The 22,977-nt window shown below is 48.3% G+C and overlaps 1 protein-coding gene across 6 annotated transcripts in view; it reads left to right on the forward strand.

The window, feature by feature from the left end:
- The first annotated feature begins 202 nt into the window (after positions 1 to 202).
- LOC114589826 (methylenetetrahydrofolate reductase (NADPH)-like) overlaps positions 203 to 22,977 on the forward strand; it is a 47,228-nt gene continuing 24,453 nt past the window's right edge. For 3 of the 6 annotated variants that reach the window (XM_077931019.1, XM_077931020.1, XM_077931022.1), the window contains exons 1-6: positions 203 to 489; positions 1,381 to 1,515; positions 4,393 to 4,573; positions 7,214 to 7,396; positions 9,205 to 9,579; positions 11,749 to 12,855. In XM_077931019.1, coding sequence (XP_077787145.1) covers positions 4,484 to 4,573; positions 7,214 to 7,396; positions 9,205 to 9,435 — 504 coding nt within the window. In that variant the 5' untranslated portion in view covers positions 203 to 489; positions 1,381 to 1,515; positions 4,393 to 4,483 and the 3' untranslated portion in view covers positions 9,436 to 9,579; positions 11,749 to 12,855. The remainder of the gene's footprint in view (positions 490 to 1,380; positions 1,516 to 4,392; positions 4,574 to 7,213; positions 7,397 to 9,204; positions 9,580 to 11,748; positions 12,856 to 22,977) is intronic. The other 3 variants (XM_077931018.1, XM_077931021.1, XM_077931023.1) reach the window with 1 other exon arrangement.

Below are 22,977 nucleotides of genomic sequence, written 5' to 3' on the forward strand. Positions count from 1 at the left end.
GGCCCTTGTACAAACAACAGGGCATCCAGACCAGACAACCAAAGGGAGCGTTTATGCTTGACAAACAGAAGGGTGTCTCTAGAGGGCTGGATCTCCACTGCCCATTGGAGCAGCGGGCAGAGATTGGAGGGAGTGCCAGGGCCGGCCTCTGATTGGCAAGCCAGGTCTGGCATCCGCAGGTCTGGGCTGGGCTCTGGCTGGAGCAGGAGGGCACCTTTGAATGCACACCTTAGTTGGCTTTGTATGTGCAGTTACTGAGAGCCCAAGCGGCGTCTGTTTGCATAGCTGTAGAGCGGAGGCTCAGAGGCTGCTGTTGTTCTTGGCGGGAGTCCATTTTGGAGAGTGGCTGTGCACTTGATCCAAGCAAGGTCAGCGAGCCTGAGAGTCTCACTGGGTGTGCACGTGGACAGCCGCAGGAAATAACCTGGAGCGCAGCAAAAAGCCTGTCCAGCTGCAGTGGACAATTGCATGGAAGGATCACTCCACCAGGCAAGTGTTGCGATGGGTCTTGCAGGTTTGGGCTCTTGTCCCTTCTCCCCGCCTCGCTGCTTGCCCAGCCCTGATCTCCGCCTTGGAAATATCCTTTATTGTAAATGACCTCCTGCTCCAACTCCCTTTGCTCAGAGTGAAAAAGTCTGAAAAAGTCTCACCTGGAAAAGGCAAGTGATGTCTTAACCCTTGTTCCCTTGCAAAACCCCTAAATGTTTAGTGTGTGATTTGTGGCAGCCATGGAAAGAGAAGAGTCTTAGTTCGGTGGTGGAGGAAATCTTGCTTCAGATCCCCAGTGGCATCTTCTGGTAGGGCTGGAAATCTTCCGTGCCTGAAGCCCTGGAAAGCTGCTGCCAGCCAGTGTAGACTACAATTTGGCCGTTTTTTTTATTTTAGTTTATTGTTTTTAATCAGATTATGATGCGGATATGTTGATTGGCTGTTTTTATTGGGAAATTAATAAAAATGATTTAAAAAACAGCAACAGTCATACATCAGGGTGCAATTAATTCTTCCTTACTTACATGCTGTAAAAGTAAACCTCATTTATTCACTTCTGTATATATATCCCACTGTATATATATTCCCCACACACATATAATCCCCACAACAATCTTGCGAGGTAGACTAGGCTGAGAGACAGTGACCAGCCCAAGGTCCCCCTATGAACTTCTGGGTTCAAGTGGGGATTTGAAACTTGGCCTACCAAATCCCAATCCAACCACTACAACCACACTGACTCACTTGCTGGGTATAAAAATGAGCCATCCCTTCAGTTTTTAATTCAGGGGGAGCAAAACACGTGTAAGCTACCAGGAAGTGTTTAAAAAGATGCAGCACGCAAGTATAGGTGCAAATTGATGTTTTAATTTTCTCTCCCTCCCCTGCAAGGCGTTCCCTGCCCTGGGCGGTCAGTACTCACCCCAAACGGCGAGTTGAAGATGTCCGACCCATTTTCTGGGCCTCCAGGCCGAAGAGTTACATCTACCAAACTCAGGAATGGGATGAGTTTCCTAATGGCCGCTGGTGAGTGTGGCGGGGGGGGGGGGAGGTGGATGTATCCCTCTGGAAAGATCTGGTTGAACTGGGAAGCGATGGGAGGCCTATCTGAATTAAAACAGAAGATGCCAGAAAGATGCAACGGTTATAGACCAGTTGAGGTAGTTATATATCATTTTTATTAAATTTTACATTTCAAAATATTCTTTTAAACAACCTTAAATCCGTGACATCCCTTCTTCTCTTTCCGTGGTTCATTTTGCATACCATACGCCCTGCGTATTTTACATGAACTAAACCATTCAGGAAACCATTGTTACATCCATCAAAACTTATTTACCCTGCTGAATTTATCTTAATGCTGTCAGCAGAAAAGGACGAAAAGACGGCTGCTTTGGTGGACATCAGCAGCCGGGCGATTCTTTGCGAATTGCAGAGCGCGCCTTTCAAACCATTCTCAAGATCTTTTCTCCATAATTCGCACGTGGAATCAGACACCCCCAAACACAGTCAGAACCCTGGATTATTTTTGAATCCTCCAATGACCAGCTTGTGGGCTAATAATTCTAACTTGTGGCAGCTGAGCCAATTAAGCCTTCAGAACCCAGATCAAGGTGTTTCCTCCCTTCCGATGGAGACTGGTGGAGCTTAGGCAGATGTACATTCCCAAGTAATTAAGGATAGATAACATTACAGAGGGTATGTTCATAACTTTGAACGCAGGTGTAAACCTTCAATTTAGCCCGAAATTTCCTTTCCCATAGTCATCCTCTCACGCCCTTGGAGCCAACAGGCTCACGGGTTAAAGCAACAGGACGGTTCCCATAATTCTTACTGGTTTCCCACAAGGCCTCATTTTCTACTTGACCAAAGAAAAGCTGCTAAGAAAGTACTAACTTTACTACACATTCCCTTGTTCGATTCATTATTTCATGAAATGGATATACCACTTAACTGTATAAAATCAAAAAATCAGAGGGGGATTTGCCCTGCCGGACTTAAGGTTGTACTATGAAGCTGCATCCCTCTGCTGGATGAAAGATTGGTTTTTGTTAGAAAACACTGATGTCCTAGATCTGGAAGGGTTCAACAATGCTTTTGGATGGCATGCATATTTGTGGTACGACAAGGTAAAGTCTCATAAGTTATTTAAAAACCATATTGTCAGGAAATCTTTGTTTACTGTCTGGACTAAATACAAGGACTTACTTGAAAACAAGACTCCGAGGTGGCTGTCACCAATGGAGGCTAAGGCCACAAAAATACTTAATATGGGGGGTGGCTGGGCAAAATACTGTGAAATAATAGAAAAAGTAGGGGACACTTGGAGGTTGCAGAGCTTTGAAAAATTGAAAGGAAAGGTGCGAGACTGGTTTCATTACGCCCAAATTTTAGAGATCTTTAAAAAGGACAAAAAAATTGGTTTCCAGGTGGAAAAATCAAAATTAGAGTCAGAACTACTTGAACCTAAGACGAAAGTGCTTTCAAGAATGTATAACTTGTTGCTTAAATGGAATACTCAAGATGAGACAGTTAAATCAGCCATGATAAAATGGGCACAAGATATTGGATACAACATTATGTTTGAAGACTGGGAAAGGTTATGGACCACCGGTATGAAATTTACGGCATGTAGTGCCTTAAAAGAAAATATTATGAAAATGATGTACAGGTGGTACATGACCCCAGTCAAACTTGCAAAGATATATCATTTGTCTGATAATAAATGTTGGAAATGTAAGGAGGCTGAAGGAACATTCTTTCACCTCTGGTGGACATGCCCGAGGGTGAAGGCTTTTTGGGAAATGATTTATAACGAGTTGAAAAAGGTATTTAAGTATACCTTTCATAAGAAACCAGAAGCCTTCCTCCTGGGCATTGTGGGCCAGAGAGTGTTAAAGAAAGATAGAACTTTCTTTCTATATGCAACTACAGCAGCAAGAATTCTTATAGCCAAATACTGGAAGGCACAGGAGTTACCCACACTGGAAGAATGGCACACGCAACTGATGGATTACATGGAATTGGCTGAAATGACCGGCAGAATCCGAGACCAGGGAGAAGAGGCAGTGGAAGAGGACTGGAAAAAATTTAAGGACTATTTACAAAAACATTTTAAGTTATATGAATGTTGAGAATTTGCTAAGTTTTGAGAAAAACATGCTTCAGTATTGAGATTCGGAAATGATTGAAACTAAGTTATGTTCGAGAAAAGTTTAACTTTTAGAGTAAATAATTAGATGAAAATACAAATACACATGAAACAAGGTTTTAATTTGCTGTTGATTTTTATTGTAAAGAATGCAGGGATGGAGGACGTGGGGAAGTCCAGTTGATGTTGAAAAAGGATTTGAAAAAGTGAATCTTTTTTTCTTGTTTCTCTACTTTGTAAAAAAAAAAAGCTTTTGTTGTGCTATTGACGATGTATTAATGTTGTACTTTGACCCTGGAAAACAAAACAATAAAAAATATTAAAAAAAAAAAAATAAAATCAAAAAATCAAATGAGCCTCGAAGCGGTTTGCGAAAAAGACAAAACGATAAAATTTATTGGTAAGAACAGCGATAATGTAATACTTTCAAGAGCTCAAGTTCACAACTAGCTAAAAACAGATGGAAATATGCATCAGTTTTCTAAACATCTGGGTGGGCTTCACGAATGTTTCTAGCACAGAGTACAGTGAAGGCAGCTGCCTGATGTCCATAGGCAGGAAGTTCCAGAGTTTGGGTATTGCCACACGAAAAGATGGACTTCTTATAAATTTAGAACAGGGATTCTGTGGTCCCTGCAACAGTTCTGCTGATGGGAGCAGTCAAATGGGTGAATGTGGGGGGAGGCCATCTTGCCCGTAAGGGGGCTTGTTACTGCCCTGCCCTAACATGCCTTCTCTCCCGCAACCCTCAGGGGTAACTCATCCTCCCCTGCCTTTGGGGAGCTGAAGGATTATTACCTCTTCTACCTGAAGAGCAAATCTCCCAGGGACGAGCTGCTGAAGATGTGGGGCGAGGAGCTGACCAGCGAGGAAAGCGTCTTCGAGGTGTTCAGGTGTTACATCGCCGGAGAGCCCAACAAGGAGGGGCACAAGGTGAGAGATTCAGGGAGGGCCCTGGCCCATGAACCTCCACATAGGGGGTGAACAAGTGTGGGCGTCCGGTCTCTGGAGTCCTGACACAAGTCTCACATACCCTCCAATATTTCTCCAGTGAAAATGGGGGCGTCCTATTCCGTTGTTGTTATTGTTATACCAGACCCATCTAACTGGATTGCCTCAGCCATTCTGGGTGTCTTTCAACATCAATAAAAACATAATAAAACACACACACACACGTAAATTTTATTAAATTTTCCGCTTTACAATTTAGAATATTCATTCAAACAACCTTAAAATATCAATGGCTTTCCTTCTTCCCTTTCCATGGTTCATTTTGCACAACATAAATCCCTACATATTTTACATAAACTATACCATTCAGTATTCCATTACAGTGCTTTGTTGTTGTTTAGTCGTTTAGTCGTGTCCGACTCTTCGTGACCCCCTGGACCAGAGCACGCCAGGCACCTCTGTCCTCCACTACCTCCCGCAGTTTGGTCAAACTCATGCTGGTAACCTCAAAAACACTATCCAACCATCCTCTGTCGCCCCTTCTCCTTGTGCCCTCCATCTTTCCCAGCATTGGTCTTCTCCAGGGAGTCTTCTCTTCTCATGAGGTGGCCAAAGTACTGGAGCCTCAGCTTCAGGATCTGTCCTTCCAGTGAGCACTCAGGGCTGATTTCCTTCAGAAAGGATGCGTTTGATCTTCTTGCAGTCCATGGGACTCTCAAGAGTCTTCTCCAGCACCATAATTCAAAAGCATCAATTCTTCGGCGATCAGCCTTCTTTATGGTCCAGCTCTCACTTCCATACATCACTACTGGGAAAACCATGGCTTTAACAGTGGTACCTCGGGTTAAGTACTTAATTTGTTCTGGAGGTCCGTTCTTAACCTGAAACTGTTCTCAACCTGAAGCACCAATTTAGCTAATAGGCCTCCTGCTGCTGCCGCGCCACTGCTGCACAATTTCTGTTCTCATCCTGAAGCAAAGTTCTTAACCCGAGGTACTATTTCTGGGTTAGCGGAGTCTGTAACCTGAAGTGTATGTAACCTGAAGCGTCTGTAACCTGAGGTACCACTGTATTACATCCCTCAAAACTTATTTATACTGTTGAATTTATTTTAATGCTGTCAACGTTTTCAAGTGTACACAATCCCACCGCCCCCATATATTCAATAAACATTTTCCAATCTTCTTTAAATGTGTGTTTTTCTTGTTCTCTTATTCTATACGTTAGGTCCGCAAGCTGCGCATATTCCATCAGTTTTAATCTTGAACTGATAAAATATTTTAAAAACTTCCCTCTACAGGGCTGCCTTCGGATGTCTTCCAAAGGTCGCGTAGTTACTTATCTCCTTGGCTTGGGGGAGAGGGTCGCATAACTCCATACCCTCCAACATTTCTCTGATGAAAATTTTGTTGTTTAGTCGTGTCTGACTCTTCGTTACCCCATGGACCAGAGCACGCCAGGCACTCCTGTCCTCAGGCATTGCTTTCTGCTCCTCGGCTGTGAATTGTAGGAACCAACTGCTTTATACCAAGTCTGAACTTTGGTCCCATCTAGCTCAGTATTGCCTACACTGACTGGCAGCAATGGCTCTCCTAGTCCCAGCCCTACCTGGAGATGCCAGGAATTGAACCCAGGGCCCTTATGGATGCTGAGCAGGCCCTTCTCTACTGCTGAACTGCAGCCCCACAGTAAAAGGTGCTTGAAGGAACTTTGAAAATGTCAAGGAGATGAGTAACTAGACACCTGAAGGCAGCCCCGTATGGAGAAGCTTTTTAATGTTTTATTTTGTCCTCTTTTGTGTGCCTCCTCCTCGAGAGGTCCAGAGGGTGGCAACATGAGAACAGGGCCTTCTCTGCAGTGGCTCCCCGTCTATGGAATGCTCTCCCCAGGGAAGTTTGCCTGGCGCCTTCATTACACACCTTTAGGTGCCAGTCAAAAAAGTTCCTTTTAAACCAAGCCTTTGGTTGATTTGATTTACATCCTATGCCCTTTTAAAAGGTGTGGGGTTTTTGTTTTTTGGAGGGGAGGACTATTGGGTGGTTGTTTTTATTTTTAATTTTGTGGTTTTATATCTTGATTTTTTTCTGTGAATCGCCCTGAGACCCCTGGGTATAGGGCGGTATATAAATTCAATAAATAATAATAATGCTTTTAATATATGTTGGAAGCTGCTCAGAGTGGCTCGGGCAACACAGTCAGATGGGCAGAGTACAGTGGTACCTCGGGTTACAGACGCTTCAGGTTACGGACGCTTCAGGTTACAGACTCCGCTAACCCAGAAATAGTACCTCAGGTTAAGAACTTTGCTTCAGGATGAGAACAGAAATCGCACGGAGGCAGCGGGAGTCCCCATTAGCTAAAGTGGTACCTCAGGTTAAGAACAGTATCAGGTTAAGAACGGACCTCTGGAACGAATTAAGTACTTAACCTGAGGTATCACTGTACAAATACCACTGTACAAACATGTGTGTGTCTGCTTGAGGTATAACAGGGGGGAGGAATTTTAAAATTTAAGGGGATTTGGAAACATGGGAGAAAGCTGTGCATTTGTGTGCACACCCAACCTGCCCTCTCCCCTTTCCAAAATATTGATAGTTTTTTTCTCTCCCCCCCCCCCCATAGGTGACCTGCCTGCCTTGGAACGATGAACCTCTGGCGCCCGAGACCAACCTTATGAAAGAAGAGCTGGCCAAGGTGAACAGGAGAGGGATCCTGACCATCAATTCCCAGCCGAACATCAACGGCAAGCCCTCCACCGACCCGATTGTGGGCTGGGGTCCCGACGGAGGCTACGTCTTCCAAAAGGTAACATGGCTGGGGACATTATGCTCTTCTCTGCTTCCCTTCCATCTCTCAGTCCAAGCAGTTCTGTCCTCTTGCATAAGATCAATTTTTGTGTGAAAGGAAGAACCACACTGCCTTTCGTGGCAAAGCTTTAGGCACTTCCAGGGGTCAGGCTGGATGACCTCTGGGGTCCCTTCCACTCCACAGTTCTGCGATTCCAAGTCGTGTGCTATGGCAAATTAGGAAGGTAGATTTGTTTGACATGTTTATAGGCTGCTGTTCAGGGTCCGGTTTCAGAAAATGCTATACATCGCTCAGTAGGGATAGGAACACAGGAAGTTAGTTGTCTTTTAACATGAAGTCATATAGAGTGGTACCTTGGTTCTCAAACACCTTGGTTCTCAAACGCCGAAAACTTGGAAGTGTTCAGGCGGCTAGTCCTAGTCTTTATAACCCTGTACCTTCTTCCAGAAGGCAGAAGCTGAAAGAGATCATTTCCGGGTAGCGCACTATCCTGCACTCTCTCTGCCGCTTTCTTATGGCACCTGGAAGAATAGAATTGATCCAAGGTGGGAAGAGTGCACCCAATTATTCTCTCTGCAGTCTTTACAACCCTGGACAGCATTGTTTTTCGCCTGACCGTGCAGCTCCCAAACCACACACACAGACCATAATACACTCTCCACAGTGCAATGGTAAAATGCCATCAACAGGTCCTTTCAACCCTTCTCTTTAGACACAGGAACATAGGAAACTGTGTTCTGCTTAGTCAAGCCATTGCTCTGTCCAGCTCGGTCTCATCCATACGGACTGGTAGCAGCTCTCTGACGTTTCAGACCAGACTCTCTCCCAGGCAGACCTGGAAATGCGGAGGGTTCAACCTGGTCCCCGAGGCCTTCTGCATGCCAGGCAGGTGTTCTGCCACTGGGCTGTGGCTCGTCCCCTCGTCCTTTAGCTTGAAAAGTTGATCTGTAGCTGTAACTTGGCCCAAGCAATTCTCCATACTTGGTAGGCGTACACAAAGGTAAGGGGACCTCAGGCCGCAGGCAGCCTGGCCTAGTGGGAAGATTAATTAAGTGACCCAGCAAGATCGGATCTGATGAAGCATCACTTGCTACAGAGGAAGTATTACAAAATAACTTCCTTCAAGGCAGACAGCTTCTCCATAGGCAAGTGGTATGTTTTAGCAACGATATCCAACTGGGTCCCTAAATAAAATGGGAATATGGGCAAAAGGTATTGAGCTATTGCTTGCCAGCTTCCAGCCCCCGCTTGGGCAGGGGGCATCTTGTGCTGCCATCATGATATGTAAATTTACAGGGCCGACGCTGGCCAGAACCCCTAAAGAAGTCCCGACAAAGCTGCCGCCGAGCCACCTTCCTTTTCAGACACACACTCTGCAATGCAAAAAACACACTCCGTGCAGTGCACACACTCTCCATGCAATGCAACTACACACTCCGTGCAATGCAAAAAACACGCTCTGTGCAATGCTTCTCTGTGCTTCTCTTTTTGTCAATTGACCAAAAAATAAAGCCGGGATGAAGGGTTTTTCTCAGGAGGGCGTTTGTGCTGCATCCCATTGGTGTGGTCGTGGTGGGAATGCTCTGCTGGGATGGGTTGGGGAACAAAAATGGGGGTTGGGGATGAGGAGGGTCAGTTGAGTGGGGAGTGACAAATGCCCCTCTTTTCATCTAAGGAACGTTGGAGGGTATGGCTGGGTGGTGGCTTCAGGGTGGGGTTTGAGGGAGGCTCTGGGTTTTCCGCCCAGGCCTCTCCCTCCTTGCCCTGTTGCTCTGTCCTGACAGGGTTCCTTCCTGATGTTGCAGGTGGGATTTGAGGAGGCCGCCGCAGATGTCTCTGAGGAAGTGCCGTCCGCAGATGTCGAACAGAGGCCAAGCAGGAAGATGCAAGCGAGGCCCAACTGGCAGGGAAGTAGGGCCGGATTTAGAGTCGTGCCCCCTGGATCATGCACCTTCATTGTATTGCTCCCATCACAGGCTGAAGACACAACCACTTTGGCTTCGCGTGTGCAGAGGAGGGCAACTAGGATGATCTAGAAGCTAAGCCTTGTGAGGAACGGTTGAAGGAGCTGGGGATGTTTAGCCTGCAAAAGAGGAGACTGAGAGGAGATATGGTAGCCATCTTCAAAGATGGCTGTCACATGGAGGATGGAGCAAGCTTGTTTCCTCCTGCTCTGGAAGGTAGGATTCAAACCAGTGGCTTCAAGTTGCAGGAAAGGAGTTGGATGGGCATCTGCCATGGATGCTTTAGCTGAGATTCCTGCCTTGCAGGGGGTTGGACTAGATGACCCTCGGGTCCCTTACAACTCTATGATTCTATGATCCAAGAGACACGTTTTTCAGGTCACAGCAGATCGCTGTGACTGTAAATTGTTTTGAACTGCTTTTAGCATTGATTCCCCCCCCCCCCTTTATTACGGTCCAGAGACCCAACAAATTGTTACAAAGCAATGCACAATTCAGACAGCCTACCTCCAGGTTAAACAAGCATTTTGTTCAGACTTAAAGACAGGGATCATTGGTTCTTGCAACCACCGATAAAAACTTTGCCACTGCTAATGTTCTAGCGTTTGTCCGGTCTTCCAATAGGAACCTGACATAATGAGCCTCTGATTTTCCCAGGAAAGGTACCGGCAAGGGTAATATCAGTTCAGCCTTGGCTTGCTCATGTTTCGCAGCAAAATATGTTTTATAGAATCGATGTCTTGAGCACATGAGCAAAGTCTGTCCTGGTAGGGAACTCCTCTCAACCTGCCATCCAACATTGCAGAAGGAAAGACGTTTAGTCTGGCTTTGGTGAACAACCTTAGATAATTTGGTACTGAATTTTAAATTTCTGTAGTCCACTGGGGGACGTTAGGGTGAAGAAATCAAATTAAGAGAAGTAAGAGAAATAACCTTCTTTTTCTCATTTATTCAGCAGGTAAAAGGTGGGTGGGCATACCTGAGGGAGAGAGATACACACCTGAAGATGTTGAGGGGTTTTCCGGAGGGAGAGCAGAGGAGGAGAACTTTTCCTCGTACTCTGTCATCCCCTTCTCCTTGTGCCCTCCATCTTTCCCAACATCAGGGTCTTTTCCAGGGAGTCTTCTCTTCTCACGAGGTGGCCAAAGTATTGGAGCCTCAGCTTCAGGATCTGTCCTTCCAGTGAGCACTCAGGGCTGATCTCCTTAAGAATGGATACGTTTGATCTTCTTGCAGTCCATGGGACTCTCAAGAATCTCCTCCAGCACCATAATTCAAAAGCATCAATTCTTCGGCGATCAGCCTTTTTGATGGTCCAGCTCTCACTTCCATACATCACTACTGGGAAAACCATGGCTTTAACTATACGGACCTTTGTTGGTAAGGTGATGTCTCTGCTTTTTAAGATGCTGTCTAGGTTTGCCATCGCCTTTCTCCCAAGGAGCAGGCGTCTTTTAAATAATAATAATAATAATAATAATAACAATAATAATAATAATAATAATAAATATATATATATTTGTCCCGCCCATCTGGCTGGGTTACCCCAGCCACTCTGAGCGGCTTCCAACCAAATATTAAAAACAATACAGCATCAGACATTAAAAACGTCCCTAAGAAGGGCCGCCTTCAGTTTCCTTCTAAAAGTCAGATAGTTTTTTACTTCCTTGACATCTGATGGAAAGGCGTTCCACAGGGCTGGTGCCACTACCAAGAGGGCCCTCTGCCTGGTTCCCTGGAACCTCACTTCTTGCAAGGAGGGAACCTCAGTGTCCAGGCAGAACGATGGGGGTGGAGACGCTCCTTCAGGTACACTGGGCTGAGGCCATTTAGGGTTTGAAAGGTCAGCACCAACACTTTGAATTGTGCTCGGAAACGTACTGGGAGGTGCTTTATTACCCCTTTGGAGGCATTTTATGCTGCAGGTGCTTTTCTTATTTCCAGTTGGAAAGTAGAATTTGAAATTTGGGGACTTCTATGGAAGACAATTTGGGACAGTTCTCTGGTAGGATTTTCCTGTAGGCTTACTTACGTCTGAATTGCACAATGCAAACTGGATTAAAGTTAATAAATTATAATCTAAGACAAGAGATGGGATGGAATCTTCTCCTGAACCCACAAATATTAAATTTCCCAAAAATGCTGGTGGATTTTCATAAGGATTCTTAAAAAATAATTGTAAACAGATGTGGAAATGTGGAGAACTTGATACTGGAAAAATTAATAATTTCAGACTGTGAGAAACCAAAACTGGCTGATTCAGCCATTCCTACCCAAAACCTTGGCATGTGCCAGGCAGACTGACATCCGAGGGCCAGGGTCTGAGGGGGTCTTCCTAGTGTGGCCTGTGGTGTGCAGTGAATTCCCTTCTCTTTCCCCCTCTAGGATGTGAGAAGCACCTCGCAGAGGTAAGTGGATCTGGCTCATTTCCATTAGCTTCACTCTTTGAAGCTGAGATGCAGGAACCTCAGACATGGCCCTCCAGGGGCTGCAGGGGGGAGACTGTAGGACTCACTCCCTGAGGCATCTCACAGGTAAAAGCAGGGGCCCCTCTTTGGAACTTGACAATGGGTAGATCACAGTTGGTCTTTTTATACTGTGAGTAGATCACAGTCTCTTGGGAGTTGGACGTGCCTGCCTTAGCTGTTTCCTTCTAGACTGACCAGTTCAGTCACTCTGCCGGCCACCCCACCCTGTCCCAAGCAAACTCCTGCCCCATAGAGCCCCTTGGGAGGGGGCGATTTCTCACCAAGGAGCAGGAACTGGCTATTTTCTTGAGCATATTCCGGCTGCAGTATTTATATTGAAGGAATCACTCAGGTGCAGAGTAGAGGTTGGAAGGAACATTTCTTGTTTCCCAACAAAAGTGCATCTCTTTTTCTTCCTCTCCCCTTCTCTGGGGACATCTAGAAAGGACATGTGTGCTGTGCTCTCACCACCCTCAGACAATTCCTGCCCCTTGATACCATGTGATTCTGCTGCTGCTTTGAATAGACATCAGTGGGGAGACTCAGAGGCCTGGGGTTGCTGTTTTGGCCCTTGGGGGTCTGGCTGAGGAGTCCGTAGTGAGGGAGAAACTCCCCACTCAGCGCATGCCTGTCCCTCTAGGCCTCCTCCCAGTTCCTTTCTTTTCCTTTAACAGAAATTGCAGATTTGAATGGGCTGACATTGTTTTTCTTTTCACCAGGTATGAGAAAAGAGAGAGTCCAGAGAAGCCACTGCCTTTCCCTCCAGAGCTGAGGAACAGGGTCTTGGAATCCTGTGATCTAAATCACCTTGTGGAGGATGCAATGAAACAATGGGAAGGTAATGGAAATTGGCTGCCAGGATTTCACACTGGGATTTCTATTATTTCTTCAGAACTGAACATGCCAGGCTCTTACTGCATGGAATTGCGTAACCCCAGGATACCTTCCTTCTTGGGGCTCCAGCCTTCATTTCCTGTCCCCCCAGAATGGCCCTGGATCCTGTAAAGGAAGCCTGAACCAGAGGGTATCTCTTTTCAATTCTACGGAACCTCCTTTTCCTTTTGGTTACCAGTCTACATAAATCTGGGGTTTGTTGCCGGAAATCACCCCCCCCCCTTCAGTAACACGTACTGCACAAGCACCGCATCCACACGTACACGTATCTCCCCTTCCTGACCCTAGAGATGTCCCTTTAGAGGGCCATCTCTTAAAAGCCTTCCGTAAATAAGGAAGCGCTAGCTTGACAGCTTTTGCTTTTAGCGCTCCACGCCGCCCTATCCTTTTTGAGAGTAGACCGGACGACCGAACTCTAGGTCAAACGGCGGCCGCCTCAACCAATCAGCATTGTCGAACAGCGCCCCTTGCGGCGGCCACGCTGGTACTGCAGGCTGCGAGCGTCGGCTCCCTCACCTTTGACAGTTCTCAATTCATTGTTTCCGAGTTCAATTGACCGTGACTGATCTAATCAAAATGTTGCAAGTTGTTTCCGAAAGGGAAAGTCCTTTGAACTTCAGTGACTGTATTCTTTATAAATTCACCAAAAATCAGCCGTAACATGGATTTTCACCGGATCACTTTTATTATACTACATATTACAAGGACTATCAAAGGGGGGTGGACTGGCACTGATCGGCCATAATCCTTGAACCGTGTGGTCACGTACACGACGGCCCTTCTCCAGATGGCGGGGCAACCTTGATAACCATCAGGAATGGCCCAGACGGAATGCTATCAGAGAAACAATAAACTGCATGCGATAGTGTATTCCATACAAACTCCGACAAAGGACCGTGACCGGATTCCCCTCAGGGAGCAGGAAAACTTCGCCCTTTCTTTGTTTATGGAAATGACTCATGTGGGAGGGGGAGAGGAGGACTCTGCCAGGTGTCAAGATACTCAGATTACCCGAGTAGCCCCTCCTCGACTCCTCCTGTTCTTTAATAAAATCATGATGTAAATATGATGTAGTTTTGGGGGTGTAGTCAAGGGGATTAGTGGTTAATAAAAGTTGGGGTCTCCCATTGTTCCGGGCTTCCATCTTGCTTCACTCTGTGGGCGGTGGGAGTCCTGTCGCGACAGCCTTTTCGTGAATAAAGACCGGGCCTACTGGCTGCTGTTTTGCTCTGACTTGCTCTGGTCGGTGTCTTCATTTGCCCAAGAGGACCCTCAAATTTTCCGTTAACAGTTGGCGACCATTCTCAGGGACACTTGGTTCTCCTGCAAAGGTGAGAGGGGAGATAGAGGGGATCAGGCGCCACTGGGCAACCTTAGCCCAGGGATCCTTCTTCCTCTCCCTGCCTCCTCTTTGCGGGCGGTAATCAACCGTCACCAGAAGCCCAACCAGAGAGAGCAAAGGCGAGGTAAAGCCGGCTAAAGAAAAGGATCCCGGGATCTGCGGGGGACATCTGCGAACGTGAGTATGGTCTAAGTAAATACAGAGGGAGGGGGTTGGAAAGGAAATATCTCCACGACAGCCAGACTTTCTTCCTTCATTTTCTGACGTTACCCTTCGGAGTCGGCCGGGAGCGTTTCTAAACTTTTCCTTCTCTCCCCGATTTTCCCCTTCGGAAAGTGGCCAAGGAAAATCGTGGTACTTTTACTGTCTTTTTCCGACGTTACCTCTCGGAGTCGTCTAGGAACGTCTTAATCTCTCCCTCTCTCCTTTTCTCCCCCGTTTTCCGTCTTGGAACTGAGTCCGGGAAAGCGTGGCTCTTTTACCATTTTCCCTGACGTCCCTCTTTCGGAGTCGTCCAGAGGCGTCCATTCAAATATTCTCTTACTCTTCCCTACCCTAACTATGCAAACGAAGCCGCCCCTCCTGCCTGGCGACCTTTGTTAGGGATGACCCGGGTACGTGAGAACGCAAGGTCGTTTGCTTCCTTTCAAACTTTGGTTCTTCTCGGACCCCGATCTGGCATTGCACTACGCAAGCGTTCAGTAGGGAATTCCGAACCTAGTCTCAAAGGATAGGCAGGGGGCTGTCGTGGAGGGTAGAAGGGGTGGTTCACAAATTGGGGCCCCACACTAGGATTAGCTTTGCAAAACAGCGCTGAGGTAATGAAATTCTGAAGTTTTCTCGGGCCAAGGTGTCCCGTGGCAGACGGGCCAAGGTGTCCCGTAACCAGAACTTTCTCGGGCCAAGGTGTCCCGTGGCAGACGGGCCAAGGTGTCCCGTAACCAGAACTTTCTCGGGCCAAGGTGTCCCGTGGCAGACGGGCCAAGGTGTCCCGTAACCAGAACTTTCTCGGGCCAAGGTGTCCCGTGGCAGACGGGCCAAGGTGTCCCGTAACCAGAACTTTCTCGGGCCAAGGTGTCCCGTGGCAGACGGGCCAAGGTGTCCCGTGACTGAAGTTTAAATTCATTTATGAAGCTTTCCGGAAACAAAATTGTATTCTAAAGATAGGTACATACTAAATGCTGAAAGGATAATTTTCCTTTCCCTTTCTCCCTATCCCCTTTTTCTTTTCCCCCCTCGTGTGTGTCTCTATCCCCTCTATCTTTAACGTAGGAAGAATGGGAACCCAGGCTTCCAAATATTCTGACTGGACTCCTCCAGGCGATAAGGCTTTCGCGAGGCCTTCCCGCCAAAAGGAGGATTCCGATACCCCTCTCCAATTTGTCCTCTTAAACTGGAAGGAGCTGAGAGGGAGAAAAGGACTCTCAAAATCCAAATTGAGAGACCTTTGCAACATCGCGTGGGTCGCTTTCACCCACCGCCTAGAGCCTGCCTCGCAATGGCCACCTCATGGCTCGTTTAACCTTGTAAGGATGCAAGCGCTCAGATCATACCTGGCCGATGAAAAACCCCGGCAGTTGTATTATCTGAATGCCTTCGTCGAAGCCCGCGAACTATTTCAACGGCAACAAACCCAAATCGTCCGACAAATGGCTGTTCTAAAGACGACCAGACCTCCCCCATATGATGAAATCAGAGCTCAGGAGGAACAACTAGATAGAACTCTCATTCCCTTCTATTACCCCGAACCACGGGCTCCACGACTGCCGGAACCTCGGCCAGAAAACAGAGCAGGGGGGGGTGCGGGACCCGGGAGAGAATCAACAAATCAGGTCACTACTGCCACCCCCCCTCAAAATATAACAACAACACCTCCTTCCGACCCCTCCCCAAGTACTTCCAACCCAGAAGAAGGTCAATCGGACTTGGGTTTAGGACCCCTACTCACCGGCCAGTTGCTAAATGGAGAACGGGAAGGACCCGTCTCCAGTAGAACACGGAATAGAGACAATTTACCGAACGGGGAAATAGAAGGTGCTTTTCCCTTAAGAGCATTACCTATTCCCCCAGTCAGAGCGGGAGACCCGCCCCGTATGGTCTTTACTCACCAACCCTTTCTCACTTCGGACTTAATGAATTGGTCCGACAAAATGCCCTCCCTACGGGACAACCCGGACAAATGCTATCGCCAAGTAGCCACCATCTTCTCCACACATAACCCCACTTGGGCCGACGTACATATGTTACTCGGGGCTCTTTTTAACGAGGCAGAGAAAAGGGAAATATTAGCAAAGGCAGGAGAAGCCCTAACTCAGGAAGGTTACCAACCGGACCGACCCGCCTCAATGGCCCCCCTAACGGCACAGACTTTGCTAAACAATCCTGACTGGGACTATAACACGGACAATGGGATGTGGGGTCTGAAAATATTCAAAAAGGCAATCCTGGATGGTATTAAGGCTGCAGGACAGCGGACCGTGAACTGGACCAAAGTCCAAGCGGTCCTCCAGGGACCCGATGAGCATCCATCCGACTATTACTCAAGACTAGTCTCCGCTATTAAAACCTGGGGTGGGATAGATCCGGAAAGCCCACAACACGAGGTAATAGTCAAAGGATTCTTTAAGGACCAGGCCACGGCTGATATTCGGAAAGCTTTAAATTCTCATTTAGGATATGATGGAAAAACCATCAGCGAAATTCTTTCCATTGCTAAGTCCGTTTTCAACTCAAGAGACGAACGGAAGAGGAAAGACCAAAAACCCGACTCTCCGCGGGTGTTAGCTTACGCAGCCGGGGTACCAACCTCCAAAGAAAGGTTTAACCCAAGGGAATCTGAATTACTAGATGACCGTGTCTGTTTTAACTGTGGAGAAATAGGACACATCCGGAGAAATTGCTCCGCCAGGATAGGAACCAAGCGAACTGGATATAAAGATTCCCGACCCTACAACCCGGACTATAAAGAAATCACACATCCCAGATACAGAGAGCCTGCCCCTACACACGGTCCCAGCCAATTCCCAAACCAAATACAACCCTGCGCCGACCCATCACTACCACAGCCTCGGCCACGCAGTCAGCCCCATGGCACAATCTACCCTTACAAACAAGGAAACCGCCCCACAGACCCAACTCATGAAATGGTAATGGAAGAATATCAGCCACATTGACAATTAGAAGCAGATCCCGCCTCCTTTTCTTTCGTCTGCCCGGTTTTACAACTGTCCTCTTCCGACCCCATCTGCACCATGCAAATCGATGGGCAATCCTATAATTGCCTTTTGGATACCGGGGCCACCTACTCTACCCTCACTAACAGCCACCTCACCCCTGGGGAAGAGACCAGGACTGTGATGGGACTGGACGGAATTCCTCGGAATTGTCCTCTTTCTAAACCTGCGAGCGTTTCCGTTGGACCTCTATCCGTAAAACACACTTTCCTGTTAACCTCCAGCCCCGTCAATCTCTTGGGGAGGGATCTGCTCTGCAAACTGAACGCCACTATACAATGTGGTCAAGAAGGCATTTACTTACATATGCCGAATGAGTCTATCTTTAATTTCCAAGGGGTTCTACAAGAAGCCCAAAATACCAACATTGATCTTCCACCAGAACTCCTAAACAATGTTTCCCCTTCCTTATGGGGAACCGAATCAACCTCGGTGGGACTCTTAAAATCTGCAATTCCGGTCAAAGTAAACTACAAACGCGATTTACCCTTCCCCTGCACTAAACAATACCCGCTTCCCCCAGAGGCGATAGAAGGACTCACCCCGATGATCGATGAATTTTTGAGGATGGGAGTTCTGGTCCCATGTGCCTCCCCCTGCAATACCCCTCTACTTCCCGTCAAGAAACCGCATACCAATCCAGTCAAATGGCGCTTGGTGCAGGACCTACGACTCATTAATTCTTTTGTTATCCCGAGACATGCCGTTGTTGCCAACCCTCACCACCTTCTCAGCACCATTCCGGAAGGAACTGTGGTGTACTCGGTCATAGATCTATGCTCTGCTTTCTTCAGCATCCCTGTACATCCCGAAAGCCAATTCCTCTTTGCTTTCACCTGGCAGACAGGGCAACTAACGTGGACCCGGTTACCCCAAGGATATGTAGAATCCCCAGCGATTTTTTCGTCCATACTACATCAAGATTTAGCAGATGTAACCCTGCCAGGGGGCTCTGCCCTGAGGCTCTATGTAGACGACATCCTACTCTGTGGGCGTGACCTAGAGTCCTGCAAAAATGACACCATAGCTCTTTTAAACATACTAGCGCTCAAAGGTCATAAGGTATCCCCAAAAAAGATACAGTATTGCAAAAAGGAGGTCAAGTACCTTGGCCACATCCTGGGAGAGGGCACCCGCGCCCTGACTACGGATCGGATTGAGGCAATAACAAAACTACCCTTACCTAAGACTAAAAGGCAGCTCCGAGGATTCATAGGGATGAGCGGATTCTGCCGAGCGTGGATCCCCCGCTATGGAGAATTCACCCGCCCCCTTACAGCAATGACACATGATAACTCCCCAGACGAACTACAATGGTCCGCTGAGGCACTAGAAGCTTTTGAATCTATTAAAAGGGAACTAAGATCTTCACCCGCCCTTGGACTCCCAGACTATAGACTACCCTTTTCTTTGTACGTACATGAGAACAAGGGAGTAGCCTCTGGTGTCCTCACCCAACCGTTCCAGGGAAGGAACAGACCTGTGGCTTATTACAGCCTCCAGCTCGACACTACGGTACTTGGAAACGTAGGATGTCTTAGAGCTGTAGCCGCGGCAGCCCTGCTTCTAGAAAAAGCACAAGAAACTGTCCTGGGTCACAACCTAACCGTGAACGTTCCCCACGCTGTGGCTACCTTACTTAGTCTACAAGGCTGCCAACGTTTCACTATACAACGCTTGAATAAATATGAAGCCATCCTACTCAGCCCGTCAAATGTCACCATAAATAGAGTAAACTCCCTGAATCCCGCGACCCTTCTTCCGCTCCCCGATGATGGTACCCCGCATCATGACTGCTCCCAAATAGTTCGCCACCTCGAAAAACCCAGAGAAGACCTTGATTATCTTCCCCTAACGAACCCTGACCTCATCCTATACACTGATGGGAGCTCCAAAGTTGTGGGAGGGCAACGGAAAACTGGATACGCGGTAGTTACTGACAACGAAGTCCTAGAGGCACGACCTGTCAATGCTAAATATAGCGCACAAGCCGCTGAACTTATCGCCCTGATCAGAGCCTGCGAATTAGGGGCAGACCAGAGAATCACTATCTACACAGACTCGAAGTACTGCTTTGGCTTAGTGCATGCTACTGGACAAATCTGGTTGCAGAGGGGCTTTTTGACTACGGCCGGCACCCAAATTGCACACGCGCCCCTCGTGCAACGCCTCATGGACTCTATTCACCTTCCTGAAGCTATCGCAGTAGTCCATTGCAAAGCCCATACCAAGGGGAGGGACCCAGTCTCCACAGGGAATAGATGTGCTGACCGCGCGGCACAAGAAGCAGCCCTTCAGCCCCTCTCCGCGGACAATGAATTTCAGGGACCCCAACTTCCATCAGAGGTAAACTTTGCCCAGATGTACGAAACAGCAACTCCAGAGGAAGTCGAGGGGTGGAAAGAACAAGGTGCCTATTTAGAACAGGGAGTTTGGTACTTTCCAGACAGAAGACTCATAATGCCCAGATTATGGGTACCTAAACATTTGAGGGTTCTCCACCAAACCACTCACTGGGGAAGAGACAAACTCGTCGATGCAATGCAACGCTCCTGGTATGCCCCAGGTCTTGCCCTCGCGGCAAAGGCTGCTGTAAAGAACTGTCACACTTGCCAGACCTTCAATCCAAAACATACCGCCAGATGTCCACCAGGGGCTAGACCATGGGCTTTTGTCCCGTTCGAAAGCCTCCAAGTCGACTTTATAGACCTACCCCCTTGCCAAGGCTACAGACATGCTCTGGTCATCATAGATCAGTTGACAGGGTGGGTGGAGTGTTTCCCTACCCGCAGGGCAACTGCCCAAATCGTTGCAAAGACCCTGTTACAAGACATTATACCACGGTTCGGTATTCCCAGGCGCATAGACAGCGACAGGGGTTCACACTTCACTTCAGATATAATCCAACATGTGGCTAGCGCTCTAGGAGTCAAATGGAAGCTACACACCCCATATCACCCCCCTTCCTCTGGCCAGGTCGAAAGGATAAACCAGCAGCTTAAGTCCCAGCTAGGAAAACTCTGTAAAGACTCCGGCATCAAATGGGTTAACGCCCTTCCATTAGTTCTACATAATCTAAGAGCTTGTCCCCGAGGAAACCTCAAACTCTCTCCTTATGAACTATTATTCGGAAGGCCTTCCCCAGTATATACTACCCAATTTCCTACCTCCGAATTAGAAGTTGGCGAGTCAGAATTAACGAAATATATAATACAACTCCAGAAGCAGCTCATTCTTCTCCACAGATACGCTGCTGCAAGCCAAAACATTCCCTTAGATGAGAACGTCCACCCATACCAACCAGGAGACTGGATACTAGCAAAAACATATCATAAGGTACCCTTACAACCCTCCTGGGAGGGTCCCTACCAAGTACTCTTAACCACTCCAACTTCCGTTAAGGTAGCAGAAAAGACGGCCTGGTTACACCACACCCGCTGCAAGCCTGCTTCCACGCCCGAGCCTCACCCCGACGACGCTCCCTACTCCATCCCTGACCGGCCGGCAGACGACGACACCGACACAGAGGACGCCCAACAGACCGGACCAGATCGGGGCACGAATCGAGCCCAACAGACCGGACCAGATCGGGGCAAGAATCGAGCCCAACAGACCGGACCAGATCGGGGCAAGAATCGAGCCCAACAGACCGGACCAGATCGGGGCAAGAATCGAGCCCAACAGACCGGACCTGACCAACCACATCCATCAGCCCGCTGGACCTCTGAAATCATCACAGCAGCTGACCAGTACGACCAACCACCCATCCGCCTAAAACTCCGCAAAGCTCCACCGCTCCCCATTTGACAGCTCTGCGGTTTGACAGCTCCACCGCTCCCCATTTGACAGCTCTGCAGTTTGACAGCTCCACCGCTCCCCATTTGACAGCTCTGCGGTTTGACAGCTCCACCGCTCCCCATTTGACAGCTCTGCGGTTTGACAGCTCCACCGCTCCCCATTTGACAGCTCTGCAGTTTGACAGCTCCACCGCTCCCCATTTGGCAGCTCGGCAGTTTGACAGCTCGCCGATTTGACAGCCCCGCTACACACCACTTCAAAGAATCCCGCTGTTTACAATGACAACCACCATACCCACCTTGCTCATCCTTTCCATTGCCTCTGCCCTTTCTCAACACACCATAACCACACACGGCTCGTGCCCTGGATTACAAATGGAATACAAATATCTGGACTTTGGAGTCGTTGATATGGTGAAAAGGGGGACACCAGACCGCCTAGGAGATTTTGACTTCTGCTTACCTGAAACCCGCGTCCTCCTTCGACACTCCATACTGCCAACCCTCGATGCTCACCAAACTTGGGAACTTTTTATTCGTTCACCCTCCTACACCCCACTCGGCAGGCTCATCCTTACCAGAGATGGCCCTTGGAATCGAGCACATTGTCTCAATGGCTCTTACGTACTCTTTTCGGATGGCACACCCGAAAAAACCCTGAACTGGACACTATTGGACAATGGGGGCGCTGACTCAGTTTATACTGACCGAAATCACCCCACAGACCACCTAATACATGGATTTTACTGCCAACGAGTAGATTCCACTCCCCGCCAAACCATCCTACAAGGAGTTTGCCTCCGACGGTACTGCTGCGTCTGGGATATCGGACTCGCCTCCGGTTGGGACGGGAAAGCGTACCTTGAGGGCTGGCATTACTCCGTTACGCCTCCAGCAGAATGGGACACTACCGGACCCCAAAGGTGCGGCGGCCTCACCACAAACCTCACCTACCTACTCCGTCAAGACCCCCTTCACCCCCCCGGCACCGCACCTCGACAAAGGGGGGAACTGTCAATATCCGAAAACCCTCAAAATAATGACGTTTTGTCCACTTGGCATTCCAACACCTACGTAAAACTGATCTCTCAAATTGCAAAACAGACAACAACCAAGGAGTGCTGGATCTGTGCCAACGCCCCCTCACACCTTTACAGCGGCATACCATTTCTTGGAGTACCTCTCACTCTGCAACAACATCTCTCCGCTGACGTGCAATCCTGGAACCTGACTGCCGTGAATTTGACCCACCAGTACATCCACCTAACTGGACCCACAACAGGTGACCTGTGCCGGAAATTCAGCGGGAACGACAAGCTCATCGGCGACAGTACCTGTAAGTACACCATTGACATTGCTTTCAACGGGAGGATTACCCTGTGGCACCAGGGCAACCCCTCTATCCAACCCAGTCTGATGTCTGCATGGAAACGCGTTATGACCTTGCCCGACTCCTGGAGCCCCTCCCCAGTCTCCCAATGTTTCTTCCGTACCTTCCTCACCGGGCGCATAGACTCGTGCCTACAGGGGTTGTTCTGGGTTTGCGGCCACCGCGGCTATGTATGGGCCAGCCCCCACTCCCGTGGCACTTGTTATCTCGGTCTGATTTTGCCTGGAGTCCGGGTCACCCCAGATTTACCCTCCGGAAGGAGGCGCAATAAGAGGGCAAAAGACTTATCGCAACTCTCCGACGTAGCGGCCAATAGTGAAACTTATGGTCGGGCTCTTTTTCCCGCGTATGGAGCCGGCTCCAATCACGTCGATATCCTTAAGTTAACGGACATCCTGTTAAACTTCATGGAGGAGTCCAATGCGGCTACCCAAGCTATCCTGACAGAGTTAACGGAAGTCAGGCAGACTTCGATTCAGAACCGCCTTGC

Source organism: Podarcis muralis, chromosome 7 (assembly GCF_964188315.1).
Source record: "Podarcis muralis chromosome 7, rPodMur119.hap1.1, whole genome shotgun sequence".
Taxonomy (NCBI): Eukaryota; Metazoa; Chordata; class Lepidosauria; order Squamata; family Lacertidae; genus Podarcis; species Podarcis muralis.